Source organism: Glandiceps talaboti, chromosome 9 (assembly GCF_964340395.1).
Source record: "Glandiceps talaboti chromosome 9, keGlaTala1.1, whole genome shotgun sequence".
NCBI classification, from domain to species: Eukaryota; Metazoa; Hemichordata; class Enteropneusta; family Spengelidae; genus Glandiceps; species Glandiceps talaboti.
This window is the reverse complement of record NC_135557.1, coordinates 25,477,522-25,499,241: the sequence shown is the minus strand read 5'-3', so window position 1 is coordinate 25,499,241 and position 21,720 is coordinate 25,477,522. Positions and strand designations below refer to the sequence as shown.

The window sequence follows — 21,720 nt, the reverse complement described above, 5'->3', positions numbered from 1 at the left end:
TGCAACAAATTAATAAATCCTAACCCCGACCCCCACCCCCACAAAACTAATACCAGGCTATATCGTCACCTATTAACAACGGATTGACTAATATGATTAACGTATTTGACATCTCCTTGACTACAACTATCCCCGCTTGGGTGACCAAAAGTCACGAATTTTAAAAATCACATAATTTCAGATGGCTCTCCTTATATACAAGAGCGATGTTGTTTCTCGGTCTATTTGTTTTTTTCCAATTAGAGAGGCATATAGGAAAGTTGTTTTACGCAAAACCAAAGCATTACACATGTCTCATAACTAGGCAAAGCCCATAAGCTCGCGCAGGGTAGATTCATTTGTGACCGGCTGCCTGGGCCAGGGTTGATACACTTGATTTGGGTCATTTTCCAGGGGTATTGACCATCAAAATTTATTTTATTGAATGACATCAAATTCTCTGACATGGACGAGAAGTAAAGAAACACTCCATGCAGTTGTTGGTTTCAAAAACCATCATAGCCATTAGATTAATATTGTTCATTTTCAATCAGCCAACTTATCATAGACCCTCAACCAACGTTGGTCTTTGGACAAATATTTTGTTGACATGTTGCCGAACATCACGATTTCTGAATTCAACTCGATGATTTAGGAATGTTACTGTACCAACAAACATAGGAAAGCAGTTATTCTTTTTAGAACTTGTAAAAAAAAAATCAATTATCGACAATATAAACGTCAAAACCACACTTCCACAACCCGGAAATTCAACTGCGCTATAAGTGGTCCGTATCAGTACCGCCGTGCGTCAAACTTCCAAATAGTGTAACAATTTTTCCTTGAGGTACAGTGATGCCTCGATACTTGTTACAATGTTACGATAATCGTGCCAATAGACCTACTGTTACAATATTGAAATGCATAATCAAATAAATGAAGGAATGGGAGAGGGTGGGTGGGGAAAAAAAGGAAACCTGTCCCAACTGAACACTAAATTCAGAAATTTGGCTCAAACTATTGGCCAACAACTGCGACGTGTAAACTTCAGTTGGACAGTGCAAACTAAGTGACTGAGCATGCGCGGTGAGAAACTGTACACACCATTACTTTGCAGGGGTGCCAGACGTATTCGCCAAAGGTATTGGGCAGTAATTAAACAAAATGACACATTTTTAGTCAATGCATGGCGATGTTATGTCGCATATGCTGATACAGTAGCGCGTCAATATAGCGGAAAATTGGTATTATGGGGAACGAAAATAATAGTTTAACAAAACATACAATATGTAAGTCATTTGTTTGGCACCTTGTGTCTGGTTATTGGTGAAAACGTACCACGTGATTCACAATTGACGTGTGTTCGAGTTCAGTATAAAAAGCAGGACACCTTTATCAAACGCAGCCATATCTCTCCACACGTCACCTGTCAATCAATACCGTATGTTATCTCTACATTCTTGTTATCTGGTGTTGTGCACCAAGCCATCTGTATTTGGGAAATGACGCTTACAAAATATTTTGACCAATTCAACTATCAGTTCGGAATCAGGTCATGTATCTTTTCTCTTGTAGTAGTAACATATGGGCTAGGAAAAATACATGCGAAGATTTCCACTCTTTTTATTTATAAAAATACTTGTATGAATAATAAATTTGACACTATACATGTTGAATGCGCTTAATTCCCCAAAACTTGTCTTTAGTTCTTATCAGCTATTTCTCAGAAACATAAAGTGTTCATTTTACTACCACACATCTTTACCTTGTGTAACGATTCAATCTGTCTACCTTGCGGTAATCTGGATACCCATGTGGTCTCTAACTAAACCACGTCTGGTAAATACTAGTAAATCCGCAATGATGCCGCATACGGACTAGACTCACTTATTGCTCTGAGCTCAGGTTCAGACTGTAGCTCCGCCCTCATCGGCCTGCTCTATGAAAGGGCTTGACTGATGAGTGAGGGCGCCCGTCACGGCGTACCTTACGGGCAAACTCACTGTAAATAGAATATTCAAGTTGCTAAATTGTAGACAGTGAATGTTTACAGAGTTATTAGGGAATTAAATGTACTCAACAATCACAGTACTATCTTTATTGAATACCATCATAAATGTCATCTTATTGAACTAAAAAGCAGTAAAGAAGGAGGATAAAAAGGGGAAAAAAAAATTTCAAAATAGGTATAGTGCATATATTTTTCCTGCTCCCTGTTGTAATATTTGAATTCAACTGTCAACATATCAAATATATTGATAAAAGAGAGATGTTTTTCTTCAAAAACGATTACTGTCCTACACTATTTTTCCGATCGTTCTTGTCAAGTGTTGTAAAGTGTTTTTGTCACGTATGATTTGATACCATAACACCCCTTGGTCCGTAATGAAATGACCCACTTTTTATTTTAACACCAAATACCACACTAGCAGTCAGCGATTCAATTATTGCATTTTATTTCTATTTTCGAACCTTATTTCTTACATTGAATAATACATGCAAATATTAGAGGTGATAGAGGAGACCAGCCAATAGACCAGCATAGTTTTCTTCACCACATGGAATAATTTGATTTTCTGGTAGGAGGAATCCAAATTGTCCTTGGTCACGGAGTTCAACAGTGTAGGAATGTATAATGAGTCTATCACCATAAGCAAAGTCAATACTATCACCTGATGTATAAGCTGTAGAAATATAAAATGATAGATTTCTTCAAGTATCGTTTACTATCAGATATAGCCCTATATCGTCTTTCTATGCTGATGACATGTCGCATCTTGAGGTTAAGTGTGTCGGCAAGTGTCTGTCAGTCAGTGAGTCAGTCAGTCAGTCAGTCAGTCGTCAGCCAGCAAGTCTGTCTGTCTGTCTGTCTGTCTGTCTGTCTGTCTGTCTGTCTGTCTGTCTGTCTGTCTGTCTGTGTATGTATGTATGTATGTATGTATGTATGTATGTATGTATGTATGTATGTGTGTATGTGTGTATGTATGTATGTATGTATGTATGTATGTATATGTGTGTGTGTGTATGTATGTATGTATGTATGTATGTATGTATGTATGTATGTATGTATGTATGTATGTATGGTAACTCTGGTCACTAAAACTGTAGAAAATATAACATTGCTTGTATTACTTACATGTAGTCATTGAGCCATAGACATACTCCGAACCATGGACTGCATTGATAGCATCAGTATGGACAATCATATAGTCCTCCTGTATGCGATCAGATATATTTAAATATTACAAACATAGAAAATCAAGACAAGATTTTATTGTAAATTTTGTTAATAGTAATCCATATCTGTTCAAAGTCCTGGTGGTAATCTGACGTGATAATGGCTTTTATAAGGTATGCAATATTTTAACTACATTTAGGTGTTATTCCCAATATTTTTCTTCGTTCAGCCAAGGAATGGCTTATGCATGGTATAGTGTATGATAACGATAAGAATACGATGTGATTATATAATTATGTGATGATGATGATGATGATGATGATGATGATGATGATGATGATGGTGAACGGCTAAAGCCATAGCTTAGCTTTGTAACTAAGGAATACGTGTACTAACCATTCAGAGGTGCATAGCTTTGTAACCAAGGGATAAACATACTAACCATTTCAGGGTAATCTGCTGGCAGGTCAGTGGTATATCCCCATGCTGAGCCAACTATTTGACCATAGCTGTGATAGTCTAAGAACATCTGAAATGTCTGGATTTCTGCCTGGGCTCTGACAAACTCAGCAACAGCGCGAACTTCATTTTCAGATAATGCAGAGTCACCCATATAAGTCTCCGTACAGGGATTTGGACTTGCTCCAGGAGCTGTTGATATAAACAAGGTATATGATTCCCATTAAGTGCATAGTATGCAACTCAATTTCCATGGTAACCACTTTAACCTTCACTGGAGAGATCGAGAGAACCTAATACTCAATTAAATTTAAGACTCAGTTCGAATCAGGATTAATAGTTATGGGTGAAAAACAATTGTCTAGCAGAGATATAGAAAAAGTTATTCTTGAATCAAAGAATCATCCGCTTACTACCTTTTATTAATCCACTGATAAGATAACACTAATACAATAACCTGCTACTGAATATTGTCATATCAACTACTACCTGTTATGAATCCACTGATAAGATAACACTTAATACAATAACCTGCTACTGAATACTGTTATATCAACTACTAGCTGTTATGAATCCACTGGCACTTAATACAAGAACATGCTACTGAAATCGACCATATCAACTATCATGATGTACATAAACCCATACCAGTTACCAAGTAATGCGTGGGTAAAATTCTTGTCTTAAATGGTCGAAATCATCAGCTGACGTCTAGAATCTAGAATCCTTTCTTGTTCCCTTACAACTCACCCAACTATTTTCCTGTTTGACATTTTACACACCTAGGCAAACTAGAATCATCCTTTTCTTGTTCAACGTTCATTTGAGATTCGCCCCTTTTTAAAACCTTGGCTTCGCTGATCCCCAAGCAAACACGGAATCGCCAAAACTGTTGTAGGAAAAGAATGCGCTTGGGGTCAAGGGTATATGAAACAACAAATAATTCTACTTACTCTGTCCCCATTCAAAGTCGAAATTCCTATTACCGTCTGTTCCTAGACATTCAGATCCTTGGTTTGGAGAACGAGTCTTTCTCCATAATCTACCCTAGTGGATACGATTGTCAACATAATGGAAGTTAAAGCCAAGTATGTATAGAAATTGATATATTATTTCAATCTTTGAAAATCAAGTTATTACAATTGTTTCAAGCTATGACAACCCTCAGAGTGTAAATGTTATATCAGCATTGGAGTACAACAAACCAATTGAAACAGAACAAACAAACAAGCAGTGTACAGAATAGCCCAGCAGTCGACCGAAATTTACATGGGAATCATAGGTCCTATGATACCATGAAACCAACACTAATCATAAGGGATTTGAAAACAACAACAACAACAACAACAACAACAACAACAACAACAACAACAGTAATGTGTGAGCAGCAGTTGCCAAGATTTATGAAAAAAGCTTTTCCTAAGTGCATTCAGTTGTCATACAAATATGCCAATCTTTGACGAAACGTGTGGAAAAGTAAGCTTTGCATAGTAATCGAGGCGTCGTGTTCGTCAAAATACAGATAATCATGTCATACGGACATGCGTATTGGATTACTGGCCTTTAAAAAGAAGATTATCATTAAAGCATATGAAAAGCAATTGAGATTGTAAAGATTTGACTTCCCTGACCTTGTCCTACATACGCATACCCACCACTCTGAACATTAACTCTCATACAAGCAATCATGCAACCACCCTACCTGGTTCCTACCATGGAGAGTTTGGGCTAAAAGTTTAGTGGGTGTATGATGCAGTCGTGTCATGATTTCGATACGCTCACTTCACATATCTTGTTTCCTAATTGGTCAAAATGATATCACGTGCACTTACACCATTCCATGTATGGTCATATCCATCTGGATTCATCATAGTCAATACAAATATATCATATGACTCCATTATGTGGACAACATCCGGGTCTCCCATCGTACAGTCGTTGAGCAACTGTAATAATAAATAGTATTTTCCATGATATTGATTACGTTTTATACTGACTGCTTATATAATTAGAAATGTCGTATTATGCCACAACGTAATTCTCTATTACTTGTCTGTAGTTATGACATCAGCTAATATTCGCAAATACATTATATTATCTTTACACTACTCTTAGTAGAGTTTAAAAGTAACTTCACTGTTTGACTTGTGGTGCTAGATGTACGAGGTAAATGGTACTGTGAAGCAGATGAAGTGGAGAAAAGAGTACATTTCCCGTCCTCAGCTCAAAGCTAATAACTAACTTTTGGACTGGATGGTGTTGTCCAGGGTCGGGTATTATAGAGAGGGCACTTAAACACGGAATCATGGTAGTCACACACTTAATCGCGCCATTGAACACTAAAAGTGGAACATCAATAAAATGGAAGATTATAGAAAGTGATCATGTGAGGGCGCCTTTCAAGATGGCAGCGATTGGCAAGTGCTAATGTTATATTTGTAAAAAAAAAAATAGGTTTTTGCAATTCATTGAGTAACAAACAGATTTGGTATATTTTTGGTATATTTTGTACTTGCCAAGTAGAAAAACATAGTAAATAAAATTGTTCTATTAATTAAAAATCTAAAATAAGTACCCATTTTGGAGATGTTATAGAGATGAAATTTAACGTGATCTCAACTCACCTGATTAACCATCCACATGACAGTGGCAGGAGATATCCATTCACGTGCATGGATTGTTCCCTCAATCCATACTGCTGGCTTTTCCTTTCCAGTATCGATACCAAGCTGTAAAAGATACGTGAAGAGATATGGTACTTTAGACATGTGACCTTTCGAAAATAGAGCGTCCTCTAGTGGCACGGGTAGTAGACGTGTTAAGTCTGAATCATGTGTGCACATAGTCTTGCTCTTAGACCCCTCTAGCTATTCTGCTCACTCATATACTGTATTTGAAGCTATCAATTCTGAAATACACGGAAGATTTACATTTAGTAATCATCGACTTTGTTTTTGTAGAATTGTATTCATCAACCATTACTAAACACATCTTGCCTAATCTACCCAGGTTGTTAAAAATAAGGACAACATAATCAAGAATTGTACCTTCATTACTGTCAAATCTGTCCCTTCATATGATGTACCGATGCTGAACTTTGACACAAAGTCAGGGTAGGTAGTTAATATCAAATCTATCCAGTCCATGATCTGAAATTATAAAATCTCAATATATGAGAGAGAGAGAGAGAGAGAGAGAGAGAGAGAGAGAGAGAGAGAGAGAGAGAGAGAGAGAGAGAGAGAGAGAGAGGGGAGGGAGGGAGGGAGGGAGGGAGGGCGGGAGGGAGGGAGGGAGACAGACACATATTCAATCTATAAAAGTGCACCTTTAGTATAAACAGCATAAAAACCAAAAGCTAATTTATATATTAACTTTGATTTGGAATCATATTAGAAATAATAAGTTACATAAATAAAAAGTATGTTTAGTGTCGTTTAAGTCATTTTGTTCTTTTCAACATATCCTTTATTTTATAATTGTACTACAGATTTGTTGTCATCATACAATTACCTCATTCAGAGTATGATATACGGAATAATCAAATTCGTTGGCTTCAGTACGAGGTTTATCACTGTGCACTTGATCGATTTTTGTCTGTACATCTTCAATCCAGACTCCATAGTTGATGTTATTGGCATCTAAATGTTCTTTGATAGATTCTAACATGGATGGTGGTACCATCATGTCTTCGGGATAACGCCAAAAATCTATCTGAAATAATGAAACAGCGAGATTATCACGGTAATGAGTTTTTGTCGCCATTTATCTATACCTACATTTTGTAATTACATAAAATGAATTGGTTATTAAATCCAACTAGACCCAATTTAATAAACATATCAATGTGAAGTCATTCCCACGATGTCATGCTGCCACTGACAGTGAACGTACATCATGCTGCCACTGACAGTGAACGTACATCATGCTGCCACTGACAGTGAACGTACATCGTGCTGCCACTGACAATGAACGTACATCATGCTGCCACTGACAGTGAACGTACATCATGCTGCCACTGACAGTAAACGTACATCGTGCTGCTACTGACAGTGAACGTACATCGTGCTGCCACTGACAGTGAACGTACATCGTGCTGCCACTGACAGTGAACGTACATCATGCTGCCACTGACAGTGAACGTACATCGTGCTGCCACTGACAGTGAACGTACATCATGCTGCCACGGACAGTGAACGTACATCATGCTGCCACTGACAGTGAACATACATCATGCTGCCACTGACAGTGAACGTACATCATGCTGCCACTGACAGTGAACGTACATCGTGCTGCCACTGACAGTGAACGTACATCGTGCTGCCACTGACAGTGAACGTACATCATGCTGCCACTGACAGTGAACGTACATCGTGCTGCCACTGACAGTGAACGTACATCGTGCTGCCACTGACAGTGAACGTACATCATGCTGCCACTGACAGTGAACGTACATCATGCTGCCACTGACAGTGAACGTACATCATGCTGCCACTGACAGTGAACGTACATCATGCTGCCACTGACAGTGAACGTACATCGTGCTGCCACTGACAGTGAACGTACATCATGCTGCCACTGACAGTGAACGTACATCATGCTGCCACTGACAGTGAACGTACATCGTGCTGCCACTGACAGTGAACGTACATCGTGCTGCCACTGACAGTGAACGTACATCGTGCTGCCACTGACAGTGAACGTACATCGTGCTGCCACTGACAGTGAATGTACATCGTGCTGCCACTGACAGTGAACGTACATCATGCTGCCACTGACAGTGAACGTACATCATGCTGCCACTGACAGTGAACGTACATCGTGCTGCCACTGACAGTGAACGTACATCGTGCTGCCACTGACAGTGAACGTACATCGTGCTGCCACTGACAGTGAACGTACATCGTGCTGCCACTGACAGTGAACGTACATCGTGCTGCCACTGACAGTGAACGTACATCGTGCTGCCACTGACAGTGAACGTACATCATGCTGCCACTGACAGTGAACGTACATCATGCTGCCACTGACAGTGAACGTACATCGTGCTGCCACTGACAGTGAACGTACATCGTGCTGCCACTGACAGTGAACGTACATCGTGCTGCCACTGACAGTGAACGTACATCGTGCTGCCACTGACAGTGAACGTACATCGTGCTGCCACTGACAGTGAACGTACATCTTGCTGCCACTGACAGTGAACGTACATCGTGCTGCCACTGACAGTGAACGTACATCGTGCTGCCACTGACAGTGAACGTACATCATGCTGCCACTGACAGTGAACGTACATCATGCTGCCACTGACAGTGAACGTACATCATGCTGCCACTGACAGTGAACGTACATCATGCTGCCACTGACAGTGAACGTACATCATGCTGCCACTGACAGTGAACGTACATCGTGCTGCCACTGACAGTGAACGTACATCATGCTGCCACTGACAGTGAACGTACATCATGCTGCCACTGACAGTGAACGTACATCGTGCTGCCACTGACAGTGAATGTACATCGTGCTGCCACTGACAGTGAACGTACATCATGCTGCCACTGACAGTGAACGTACATCGTGCTGCCACTGACAGTGAACGTACATCATGCTGCCACTGACAGTGAACGTACATCATGCTGCCACTGACAGTGAACGTACATCATGCTGCCACTGACAGTGAACGTACATCGTGCTGCCACTGACAGTGAACGTACATCATGCTGCCACTGACAGTGAACGTACATCGTGCTGCCACTGACAGTGAACGTCTTCATGTATGTCTTGATAATTGTAAATATCTTAGCTTTACTTACCTCTGCTACCTCTGATAGTTGGGTTAATACTTGTTTGTGTAATTCATTAGTTGGCTGTACACGGAGAACTTGATATCTGTAAATGAAACCAAGGATTGTATGACTAATACAGTTGTAGAATATTTCATTTTGACGGTTGTAAATATCGACAATTCTGTCTTCCTTTCTCATTCCTCTTCTTTCTCTTTAAATTTCACTCACTCGCTCGCTCGCTCGCTCGCTCGCTCGCCCGCCCGCCCGCCCGCCCACCCACCCACACACACACTCACTCACTCACTCACTCACTCACTCACTCACTCACTCACTCTCAATTTACAATTTACAAATAATTTATCGTCGATGGAACGTACACTCTCTGTTTGTAAGAAAGCCAGGTGTCTGATAAATTCGTTACGCAGTGTTGGTATTGGACCTTACGGTCTCAAACTGAACTTCTAATGCTTGAACGTTGTCAGAGATATGCTGCCAAAACCATTCAAGGTTTTCCCTCCAAAACTCCGACTGATTTAGCTCTAAGCGCAGTAGGTTTGATACCAATTGAGGCATACATTGACAATTGTAAATTGCGTTTTTTTGGAACTCTATGTAACTGTGATAATTTCTCAGTAAGAAAACATGTATTCTTACAACGACTTTTTGAATTTAAGTTTTCATCTGTAAAGAAACGCTTAGGCTTTATACCTGATATTATGAATATTCTTTTGAAATACGGATTACTTTGCTTCTTAGACGAGTTCTGTGCAACTGGTTATTTTCCGCCTAAATTCCTTTGGAAAATTATTGTAAAAGATGCTATATATGAGAAAGAGTGCAATCTTTGGAGAGATAGAATTGCAACTAGAGATGAACTACAGCTCTTCTCTCAGTTACATAAACATATATTGCCGTTTCATTTATATTCCTACTCACGCAAATTCCCTAAATACAAGTCAACTGTTTACAAAATCATGAAAGTTCTTGCCACTCCATGCAATATAAAATGCTCCAAATGTGAAGACGTTGCTGATAACCTTCTCATTCATCTAACAACGTCATGTCGCCAAACTTCCACTGCTAGAGACTATTTCTGGACAAGTCTCTTCAATGAACTCAATGTAGACTTTTCTGTGGCTTTATTCAACCTAGATGAGTTTGATTTCATTGTCAGAATTTTAGGAGATGTCTTTTGCAACGACAATCTCCTCGTTAACACAGAACTACTTCAAGATATCATCTTAAAGTTTATGCATATGTGCCTGGACATTTAGAAACGAACCCTACGCCATGTTTATTTGAAACATGAATATTGCAATTAGTTTTCTGTAATTATTTATACTTTTCCTCTTTGATCTGATTTGATAGTTTTTTGCTTCATTGTTGTGTAACTCTTCTCTTTTTTGAGGAGGAATAAAGGAACAACAACAACAACAACAACAACTCACCACCCACCCACCCACTCACTCACTCACTCACTCACTCACTCACTCACTCACTCACTCTCATTCACTCACTCACTCACTCACTCACTCACTCACTCACTCACTCACTCACTCACTCACTCACTCACTCACTCACCCACCCACTCACCCACCCACCCACCCACTCACTCACTCACTCACTCACTCTCATTCACTCACTCACTCACTCACTCACTCACTCACTCACTAACTATGTCTGTCTGTCTGTCTGTCTGTCTGTCCTTTGCTCGCACGCACGTACTCTAACCATCCTATCCGATATCTTTATTCCCCATCCCCTTCTCCTTTCCATCGTTCCCCCATTCCCTTTATTTTCATGACAACACCAATTCATTAAGGTGTACCTAAAATAAGAAAGGGTTACTAAAACTTGGGTAATAAATGATGCCGACTAGTCACATACGCATATGTTATAATGCCCTACTTGTTTTACACCATATGGTGGATGACTTAGAGGGACTAGCATATGTTATAATGCCCTACTTGTTTTACACCATATGGTAGGTGACTTACAATGGAATATAGATCTAGAAAAATGTCTAAACTTTGGATAAAAACGTTCTATTCATGTGTTTCTACTTACCCATCATATTTCTGCTGTTCAGCCAAACATTGGCAGACGACAGTTGACAACACTACTAACACAACTCTCAACATTTTCCTGAATATTCGTTAATACACAAGGAGAGTCGTTGTTCTCGATAGACTACAATATATTATATGAACATTATCAGACTAAATCTTATCGTCTATACGTTAAACGTTCGTGTATCATTAATAAATAGTTTTGTCGACTAAAAAGGGTGTTGACGTATTTTGGAGATTGATAAGACGGGCTCGAGAAATCAGCTTTGTTTTGCATTTGATGTAAAAGTGATAAGATACGAATATGTGATACGATTATCTCGATATATGTGATGAACATATTTTCATTTGCAGAGCAAAATCCGAAAATTTTGATCCGTAATTAGAATAACAACGACAATATGTAAGGGACAGCTGAGTTATCTTGACAACAAACCTAAATATGTTCTCTCCAAAAAGGTATTTGTACTAAACGAGATGACATTCAATTTATATGCACGGTTCTATTCATTGTTTTGGTAGTCTTGGTTACATTATTGCAACATAGGTTAAACATTTACACTTTATCAAAGTGCCACAAAATAAACGTTTTTATCTCAAAATGACAGCTGCTGTTTGAAACATTATATCACATCAACGTTTACCATAAAGACGAGCAAAAGAACACCGTTGAAATAGTTCAAAATAGATTGTGCAGTCTATGAGCAGTCTCCTCACAGTTGTGAAAAACAAACCCAACTCTTTCCGGAATGATGCTGAGAGTGGTGTTATTGGTGTCTATGGCTGTCGTCTGCCTGGCAGAACCGAAGAGATATGATGGGTAAATAGTAACATATGTATTTAATTTACTAGTATTCATTTAAGCAGAAATAACTAACATATGGTACGAAACTAGTTTGAAAAGGTATGATTGTAGTCAGTTTATTTCTAATAAACTTCTATTTATAAAACTATGCATGCAATGTACGATGTATCTATATGCATCTGAGATGCAGCTTAAGATGTAGCTCATGAGAACGAGGGTAAAAGGGGTGAATGAGAGAGAGAGAGAGAGAGAGAGAGAGAGACAGACAGACAGACAGACATTCAATCTATAAACCTTTAGTTTAAACAGCGTAAAAACCAAAAGCTGGTTTATATATTTACTTTGATTTGGAATCATATTAGAAATAATAATTGACATAAATAAAAAGTATGTTTAGTGTTGTTTACGTTATTTTGTTCATTATAAATGATCAGGACTTCAGAGAAAGATACACACAAACAGAAAGACTAGCAGAGAAAGAGAGAAAACAAGAAAGGCAGTATTTTCAAGATTTATATGTTCCTTATACAGATACCAAGTTCTCCGTTTACAACCAACTACTGAATTACAACATCAAGCCTTATCCCTACTCCTTGAGGTACCTGGGGTAAGTATTAAATCATATTCAATCATTTCATCGACGTCATCCTGATGTCTTATCGTGCCTTTTATTTGCTTCATGATGGCCAAGTTCAAACCTAATGTCATCGTTAATAATTGTATTATGTTCATTTAAGGAGCACATATCCTTCTCGAGGACTTTTGCCTTGGTTTGTTACTACGCATAAAGTTAAAACGGTTTGAATACAACACCTTCAGTATTGTCAAACTAAACTTTAAAATAACTTAAAACATGTTTTTAAGTATGTTGAGCAATATTATTTTGTTTCAGATTGATTTTTGGCGTTTTCCGGAAGACTTAATGGTACCACCATCCCAGTTAGAGTCTGTAAAGGAATACATTGACGTGTACAATATCAACTTCAGAGTTTGGATCAAGGATGTACAGAGAAAAATGACCAAGTACACAGTGATAAACTAGTGCCAATGAATTTGATTACTCAGTGTATCATACTCTAGATGAGGTAAAATAATATTAACTCAGAAAGAAAGGAATGACTAGAAATGTCCATAACATTTTCAAGCCGTACAAAAGCGAATTGTTCACACTTGCAGCACACATAAACTCTCCCATATTCTCTCTCTCTCTCTCTCTCTCTCTCTCTCTCTCTCTCTCTCTCTCTCTCTCTCTCTCTCTCTCTCTCTCCTCTCTCTCTCTCTCTCTCTCTCTCTCTCTCTCTCTCTCTCTCTCTCTGTCTGTCTGTCTCTCTCGCTCTCTCTCTCTCTCGCTCTCTCTCTCTCTCTCTCTCTCTCTCTCTCTCTCTCTCTCTCTCTCTCTCTCTCTCTCTCTCTCTCTCTCTCTCTCTCTCTCTCTCTCTCTCTCTCTCTCTCTCTCTCTCTCTCTCTCTCTCTCAATATATAAATAACGCCGAACGTTCTTGTTTCAGATTATGGAGTGGATTGATTTGGTAGCAGACACCTATCCTGACTTGGTCTCAAAGATGAGTATTGGCAAATCATATGAAGGTAGAGACTTGGCAGTGTTGAAGGTACAGATTATTTTCTACCTACTATTTGTCTTAGCACGGAATTACGTGATTCTTACAAATATTTGTTGATTTCTAGATAAAGTAATCCATTATTTATCTGCCGACATTTTGATACTACTTAAGACCCACTACAAGATTTCAAACATTGCCTACCTTCTGATCTTTTTAATTTTCTAACGTTTTTGTATCTTTTGATGATGAAATGCTACATTTAAAAAAAAAATTGTAGTATTTTCACTTGTAAAGTGTAAGTTTTGAACGAGATAACTCAAAGTTTAAGATTCCTATGTGAAATTTATTTCATTTGCTAAGGAATGAAAAAAACTCCAAATAGATCATCAGTTGTTTATTTGTCCAAATAACAGACTTAAGTGGTAAACAGCGCCCTCTTTAATTGTAGCTTAGAAATAGTGTATATTAGTAAATGTGTGTCAATTATTCACAGTCGATTGCTAAAATAAAATTTCATGAAAATAATTGGATGTGTACATTACATCGTCAAAAATCTTCCTATGGTCGGCCTACCCACTATATGCTTTCCACATCATTAGGGATTCTCCGTTTTATTACACCTTTGTTCAGCCCATCCAGCTGTACTGAACTTCTTTGATCTGTCAGTTTTGACATTAGTTTATTGGCATCCACATTTCCCGCCTGGTTTTACGCACATTTTTATGTATTGTACATTTTGTAGCTTTGTATCACCGTAATGTCAGTGGTCTTGCTTTTACAATTCCATATTGGTTATTCTTTCAATGTGCTTTCCGACTTGTATTTACCTTACATTTCGTTTCATTTTTTACAGCTTTGCTTTCCTTTTTTAGATATGTTTTATTTATTGTCCACTGTTTTTTTATTACATTTTTGGATTACCAACAAAGTTCCCCTGTGCAGGATTGAAATGTAGATATAAAATGTCACAATTCAGTCTCGAGGAGCAAGTTCTTGTCTTTCATATCGAACTCGTTCGTATATTTTAAGATACATGGTATATACATTAAATTCCTTGCCGTCTTACATTTTTTTTGTTATTCTGAGCAGCAGCGAACCAATTTGCTTGGCCAATTAGGAGATCTCTTTGTCATTTATTCCTGAAGTGGTTATTGTTCGCAATTGCACTACATAAAACCCCCCCAAAAAAACAACAACAACAAAAACGAAAAAAAAAACCCGGATTCTGTCGCTAGAGGGAGCGATTCGTATTACCGTCTATGCTTTCTTGTTTGTTCTTTATACAGCTTGGTGCCGACACAGGGAAGGAAAAGAAATCAGTATGGATTCAAGGCATGATTCATCCACGTGAATGGATATCTCCTGCCACCGTTATGTGGATGACAAATCAGGCATGTTAATTTAACAACTTCCTAGAAATCAATTTATTTTTCAGGTGTGGCAAAGTCAGTAACCGTGAACACATTACACACACATTATAATATACATTGTGTTGTTCAGCCCTATACGGCTTCTAAACTAGTGAGTGCTGGCTGACAATGTCGTATCCTGTATAAGCTAAAGTCAAGGTATTAAATATACATACATAAAACAGACTACAACATATACAGGATTAAATAGAAGTGGCCTAGAAAGCAACTGTGTATTTCAGGATTTGTAACCTACTCTCGTAGAATCATTTAAGTGTTATATCTGAATGCATAGTAAGAACTTACATTAGTTAATTGGTATATTAGAGTACTCGGATTAATGTTAATGATCCCATATTAGAGTATTCGGATTAATGTTAATGATCCTGTAAAAACATGATAATATATACTAGCATTTCACTCACATATAGACATCGGCTTTGGGTTTTGTTTTAAACTACAAATACTTAAGAAGTAGCTGATATATATCCCCTGTCACATTTAGTATGGATGACCAGACTGGTTTCTAACCCTAACCATAGTGAGAGAAGGTATAAATCGAAATGATACTGTATAGGAACTAGACTGTGAGTGAAGGTATAAATCGTAACAATACTGTATAGGAACTAGACTGTGAGTGAAGGTATAAATCGTAACAATACTGTATAGGAACTAGACTGTGAGTGAAGGTATAAATCGTAACGATACTGTATAGGAACTAGACTGAGTGAAGGTATAAATCGTAACAATACTGTATAGGAACTAGACTGTGAGTGAAGGTATAAATCGTAACGATACTGTATAGGAACTAGACTGAGTGAAGGTATAAATCGTAACAATACTGTATAGGAACTAGACTGTGAGTGAAGATATAAATCGTAACGATACTGTATAGGAACTAGACTGTGAGTGAAGGTATACATCGTAACAATACTGTATAGGAACTAGACTGTGAGTGAAGGTATAAATGGTAACGATACTGTATAGGAACTAGACTGTGAGTGAAGGTATAAATCGTAACAATACTGTATAGGAACTAGACTGTGAGTGAAGGTATAAATCGTAACGATACTGTATAGGAACTAGACTGTGAGTGAAAGTATACATCGTAACAATACTGTATAGGAACTAGACTGAGTGAAGGTATAAATGGTAACGATACTGTATAGGAACTAGACTGTGAGTGAAGGTATAAATCGTAACAATACTGTATAGGAACTAGACTGTGAGTGAAGGTATAAATCGTAACGATACTGTGTAGGAACTAGACTGTGAGTGAAGGTATAAATCGTAACAATACTGTATAGGAACTAGACTGTGAGTGAAGGTATAAATCGTAACAATACTGTATAGGAACTAGACTGTGAGTGAAGGTATAAATCGTAACAATACTGTATAGGAACTAGACTGTGAGTGAAGGTATACATCGTAACGATACTGTATAGGAACTAGACTGTGAGTGAAGGTATACATCGTAACAATACTGTATAGGAACTAGACTGTGAGTGAAGGTATAAATGGTAACGATACTGTATAGGAACTAGACTGTGAGTGAAGGTATAAATCGTAACAATACTGTATAGGAACTAGACTGTGAGTGAAGGTATAAATCGTAACGATACTGTATAGGAACTAGACTGTGAGTGAAAGTATACATCGTAACAATACTGTATAGGAACTAGACTGGGTGAAGGTATAAATGGTAACGATACTGTATAGGAACTAGACTGTGAGTGAAGGTATAAATCGTAACAATACTGTATAGGAACTAGACTGTGAGTGAAGGTATAAATCGTAACGATACTGTATAGGAACTAGACTGTGAGTGAAGGTATAAATCGTAACGATACTGTGTAGGAACTAGACTGTGAGTGAAGGTATAAATCGTAACAATACTGTATAGGAACTAGACTGTGAGTGAAGGTATAAATCGTAACAATACTGTATAGGAACTAGACTGTGAGTGAAGGTATAAATCGTAACAATACTGTATAGGAACTAGACTGTGAGTGAAGGTATACATCGTAACGATACTGTATAGGAACTAGACTGTGAGTGAAGGTATAAATCGTAACAATACTGTATAGGAACTAGACTGTGAGTGAAGGTATAAATCGCAACAATACTGTATAGGAACTAGACTGTGAGTGAAGGTATAAATTGTTTTCCAACCAATCAGAATAGAGTGCATGTAATTTATCGCTTATTGACAATACAGCCAATAGATGTGCTTGTTTTCTTTGTTTTCTAACCAATCAGAATAGAGTACTTCACATTAACTCCAACAAATCTGTCATATGTAATCATACACGTCAGCTTTGTTATCAGTACATGAATGTTGTCGTGAAGCCGTAAAATGAAGCCGTAAAATGTAGTTAACCTTTATGGACGACTGACACTGTTTACATTTCTTTTAAGTGAAGTACTGTTTTGAAAATTTCAGCTCCTCGAAGACTACACGATTGGAAACTTAGATGTAGTAAACGTATTGGAAACCTATGATATCTATGTACTAACTGTACTTAACCCAGATGGATATCACCATTCATGGACTGTAGTAAGTACACGTGACCCAAGTTTAACCAATTAAACAATCGGTTTATTATAACTTTGTATTTTATTTACATGATTTAAAGTAAAAGTCCAGTCAGACCTAGTTCTGCCTTTACTACACTTGTATTAATTACTGCTATCATCTTAACAGAAAAGTCCAGTTAGACTTATTTCTGTCTTTAGTACACTTGTATTGATTACTGCTATCAGCTTAACAGAAAAGTCCAGTCAGACTTATTTCTGCCTTTAGTACACTTGTATTGAATACTGCTAGCATCTTAAAGGAAAAGTCCAGTCAGACTTATTTCTGTCTTTAGTACACTTGCATTGATTACTGCTGTCAACTTAACAAAAAAGTCCAGTCAGACTTATTTCTGTCTTTAGTACACCTGTATTGAATACTGCAAGCAACTTAAAGGAAAAGTCCAGTCAGACTTATTTCTGTCTTTAGTACACTTGTATTGATTATTACTATCAACTTAAAGTCCAGTCAGACTTATTTCTGCCTTTAGTACACTTGTAGTGTATTGTTTACTGTCCCACACTTGTACTTGATTGTGTGTGTGATGGAATAATACCTAGGTAACTTTAATTCTCAACTTTGAAATCATGGAAGAAGACTTACTGTACTCAAGATGTGTGCAGCCAGTTTTGTGATTTCCTTCAACGTTTTATCACAATATGCAGTAATAACATCGTGAATGCTCCGATCTTTTTGTCTTGACGACTCTCTGTGCATTTATCTAGTCGAAGAGACTGCGTTAGAATTCGCCATCAAGCTTTACTTGATAGCACAGTTGATTGCATAATAATCGTTTTCGACATTGGTTTACGTATGCTAAATCAAGTCATCAAATGATTTCTTTAGTTTATCCATATATCAGGTGTAAGTTCTGTCAATAATGATAACAAATGTATAAAGAATACAAGAATACTACATGTGTGGAGCATGAATTCCCCTCCCCCCCCACACACAGAAACAAACACTGGTCTTGCCCTGTGAATGATTGGTGTAAATACATGTACGTCATCATGAATATTTAATTTCCAGGATAGATTATGGCGAAAGACCCTCTCTCCAAATGATGGATCTGGGTGTCTAGGAACAGATGGCAACAGGAACTTTAACTATCAGTGGGGTTTGAGTAAGTTCCAATATCATGTATGAATTAATTACTTGTCTAGTGTAATGATACAGTAATGTAGTCACCATGGTTACACAAATAGAGTGGTTGGCACCTAATGTGCATACTGTCAAGTTCAAGTGGTTAACACATAATCTGTATACTGCCAAGTTCAAATGGTTAACACATAATCTGCATAATGCTAGGTTTGTACATAATCTGCATCATGCCAAGTTCAAGTACTATCGTTGTCATTTTGTTCAATACTCTAGCTAAAGATTTAAACCCCCATTTTGTCCAAGTCAACCCAGCTGTATATAATGGGTACCTGGTAGGATAGAGGCTGCTCTGGAAAATATTTTAGTCTATGCGCAATTTTTTATGCACCTAGGGAATTGAGGCGGTATACAATGGGAAGAATGCCTAGTAAGTTGTAGTGACGTCACAGGTCTAAGTAATACAACAAAATTCGTGTTGTTGGCCGAGTTCCACTGTGAGCGTTATACACATTTTGTAAGCAATAACTTGCCTTCATTCTTGATGACAGGTCCTGGATCCAGCTCCCAGCCATGCTCTGAATCCTATCGTGGGGATTCAGCTTTATCAGAGGATGAAGTCAGGTCTGTTGTTGAGTTTGTGTCCGGTCAAACATTTGAACTTTTCCTTGACTACCACGGGTATGGCCAGGCTTTGTTTTCAGCATGGGGTTATACGAGTGAGCTGCCGGCTGATTATTCAGCAATGGTAATGTATCCCCTTAAGTTTGGCTAAGTTATGCACTTGCTAGTCTAGTTCCAGACAGGGACACTATTACGTATTAAATACTTCATCTTAATCCCAGTCTAGTCAAGGTTCCAACGAAAGGTGTCAAGTGTGTTTGAACGTCATGGTGAGCAAAGAACGAATGGCGCACGTCAGTCAGTAGTAATCCATCACAAATTGACAGGCTGTCTTCATTGCTCATTAATACATTTGATAGTCTGTTTTGATAATGCTTTGACTATCGCGGGAGCTTAGCATGTAATAATGATATGCAAATGTCCAACTCCTCCTCCAGTCTGTTTAAACAAAGATTACGTGGGGACGCAAGGACGTCACCATGTTTATATGAACCCTGTGGGAGGGAGCACAGAATTTGCACTTGTGCTTGCATGTACGTATATATAAGGAACAGGGTCACAAAGTGTATGATTTGAATAATTGCTAATGCCATTTAAATTAGAACAATAGACTTGCCTGTATATAGTGAAATGATTCGTTAATGTCGTTTCCATGCATGACTACATACACATTGAAGACAAATGGATTACTGAAAGCAATCAAATATGTTGACCATTTCCAATGTTTTTAATAATACAATTGATATTTGACAGGAATCCTATATGAAAGTCCATACTGATGCTATCAACGCTGTCCATGGTAAAGTATATAACTATGTATCGCCAGTAGGTAAGTAATTTGCATACTTTTATATCAATTAAATATCAATAACAGCAACAACATTAGATGACGACAACAACAACAGGAATAACGACAGCATCAACAACAACAACAACAACAACAACAACAACAACAACAACAACACCAATGACGACGACGACAATAACACCTGCTATGAAAACAAGTAACAGTAACTAGTTTTAATGGTTTATTCACATATAACCATTACATAAATAATTTTATTTTTTAAATTCACACTAACAATTGACGATGGCTAGTGAAATGGATGAAAAAAACCCAAACAAAAATGAAATATCTCAATTTAACCATAGACCCTCCATTTAGTGTAGGGTCTATGATTTAACTAAGCATAACGTCAACCTTACCTTTCCAACAATATACATATACACGACTACACATACATACATGCATACATACATACATACACACACACATACATACATACATACATACATACATACATACATACATACATACATACATACACACACACATACATACATACATACATACATACGTACGTACGGACGTACGTACATACATACATACATACATACATACATACATACATACATACATACATACATACATACACACACATGCACATACATACATACATACATACATACATACATACACACATACACACATACATACATACATACATACATACATACATTTACATACATACATACATACATACATACATACATACATACATACATACATATTACATACATACATGCATACATACATACATACATACATACATACATACATACATACAGACAGACAGACAGACAGATAGACAGGCAGGCAGGCATGCATGCATGCATTCATGCATACATACATACATACATACATACATACATACATACATACATACATACATACATACATACATACATACATACATGTATACACAGTATGACAAAATACAGTAGTAACATGAAAGTAATGTAGAATGTAAACATTGAGAGATTCCCTCTGTTTGATATTTCTACAGCTATAACGTCAGGTGACAGTGTAGACTTTGCATATGGTGGTGAAAATATCATCCACTCATTCAGTGTACTTGTTCGTGATGAAGGGGACAACGGTCATTTCCTACCTTCAGACGAAATCATACCATGTTCGGAAGAAAACTATGCAGGTCTTGTCGCTGGACTGCAACATCTTGCCGATTTATAAGGAATTTATCATTCTGAAAGTGGATATAGTGTATATAAAACATGTCTTGAATCAAATAGATGCATGAAAGGAAAACAAATAAACCAAATGATAAAGCAAATACATTGGTCGTCGTTTGAAGTCAATATCCAGCTTTAATAATAATCT

The 21,720-nt window shown here is 37.6% G+C and overlaps 2 protein-coding genes across 2 annotated transcripts; one reads left to right on the top strand and one right to left on the bottom strand.

Annotated features, from left to right (window-relative positions):
• Positions 1-2,484: 2,484 nt before the first annotated feature.
• LOC144440035 (carboxypeptidase B-like) lies at positions 2,485-11,540 on the bottom strand. Its single transcript, XM_078129264.1, has 10 exons — positions 11,467-11,540; positions 9,427-9,502; positions 7,127-7,327; positions 6,664-6,765; positions 6,241-6,345; positions 5,449-5,562; positions 4,570-4,663; positions 3,600-3,808; positions 3,116-3,194; positions 2,485-2,663 (listed from the first exon to the last, which is right to left on the bottom strand). Exons 1-10 carry the CDS (start codon positions 11,538-11,540, stop codon positions 2,485-2,487), a joined length of 1,233 nt encoding a protein of 410 aa, XP_077985390.1.
• A 677-nt stretch (positions 11,541-12,217) lies between these two features.
• LOC144440034 (carboxypeptidase B-like) lies at positions 12,218-21,573 on the top strand. Its single transcript, XM_078129263.1, is given in 11 exon segments — positions 12,218-12,288; positions 12,805-12,880; positions 13,166-13,311; positions 13,313-13,358; positions 13,782-13,883; positions 15,122-15,226; positions 17,688-17,801; positions 18,849-18,942; positions 19,469-19,665; positions 20,295-20,370; positions 21,389-21,573. Coding segments are annotated over 11 exon segments (1,212 nt in total).
• Positions 21,574-21,720: the final 147 nt, after the last annotated feature.

Coding starts and splice junctions, on each gene's coding strand:
- LOC144440035 (XM_078129264.1), bottom strand. CDS start 11,540: ATGTTGAGAGTTGTGTTAGTAGTGTTGTCAACTGTCGTCTGCCAATGT. Junction 9,503..11,466: donor GAACAGCAGAAATATGATGG/GTAAGTAGAAAC, acceptor TTTCATTTACAG/ATATCAAGTTCTCCGTGTAC. Junction 5,563..6,240: donor TCATGTGGATGGTTAATCAG/GTGAGTTGAGAT, acceptor TTATTATTACAG/TTGCTCAACGACTGTACGAT.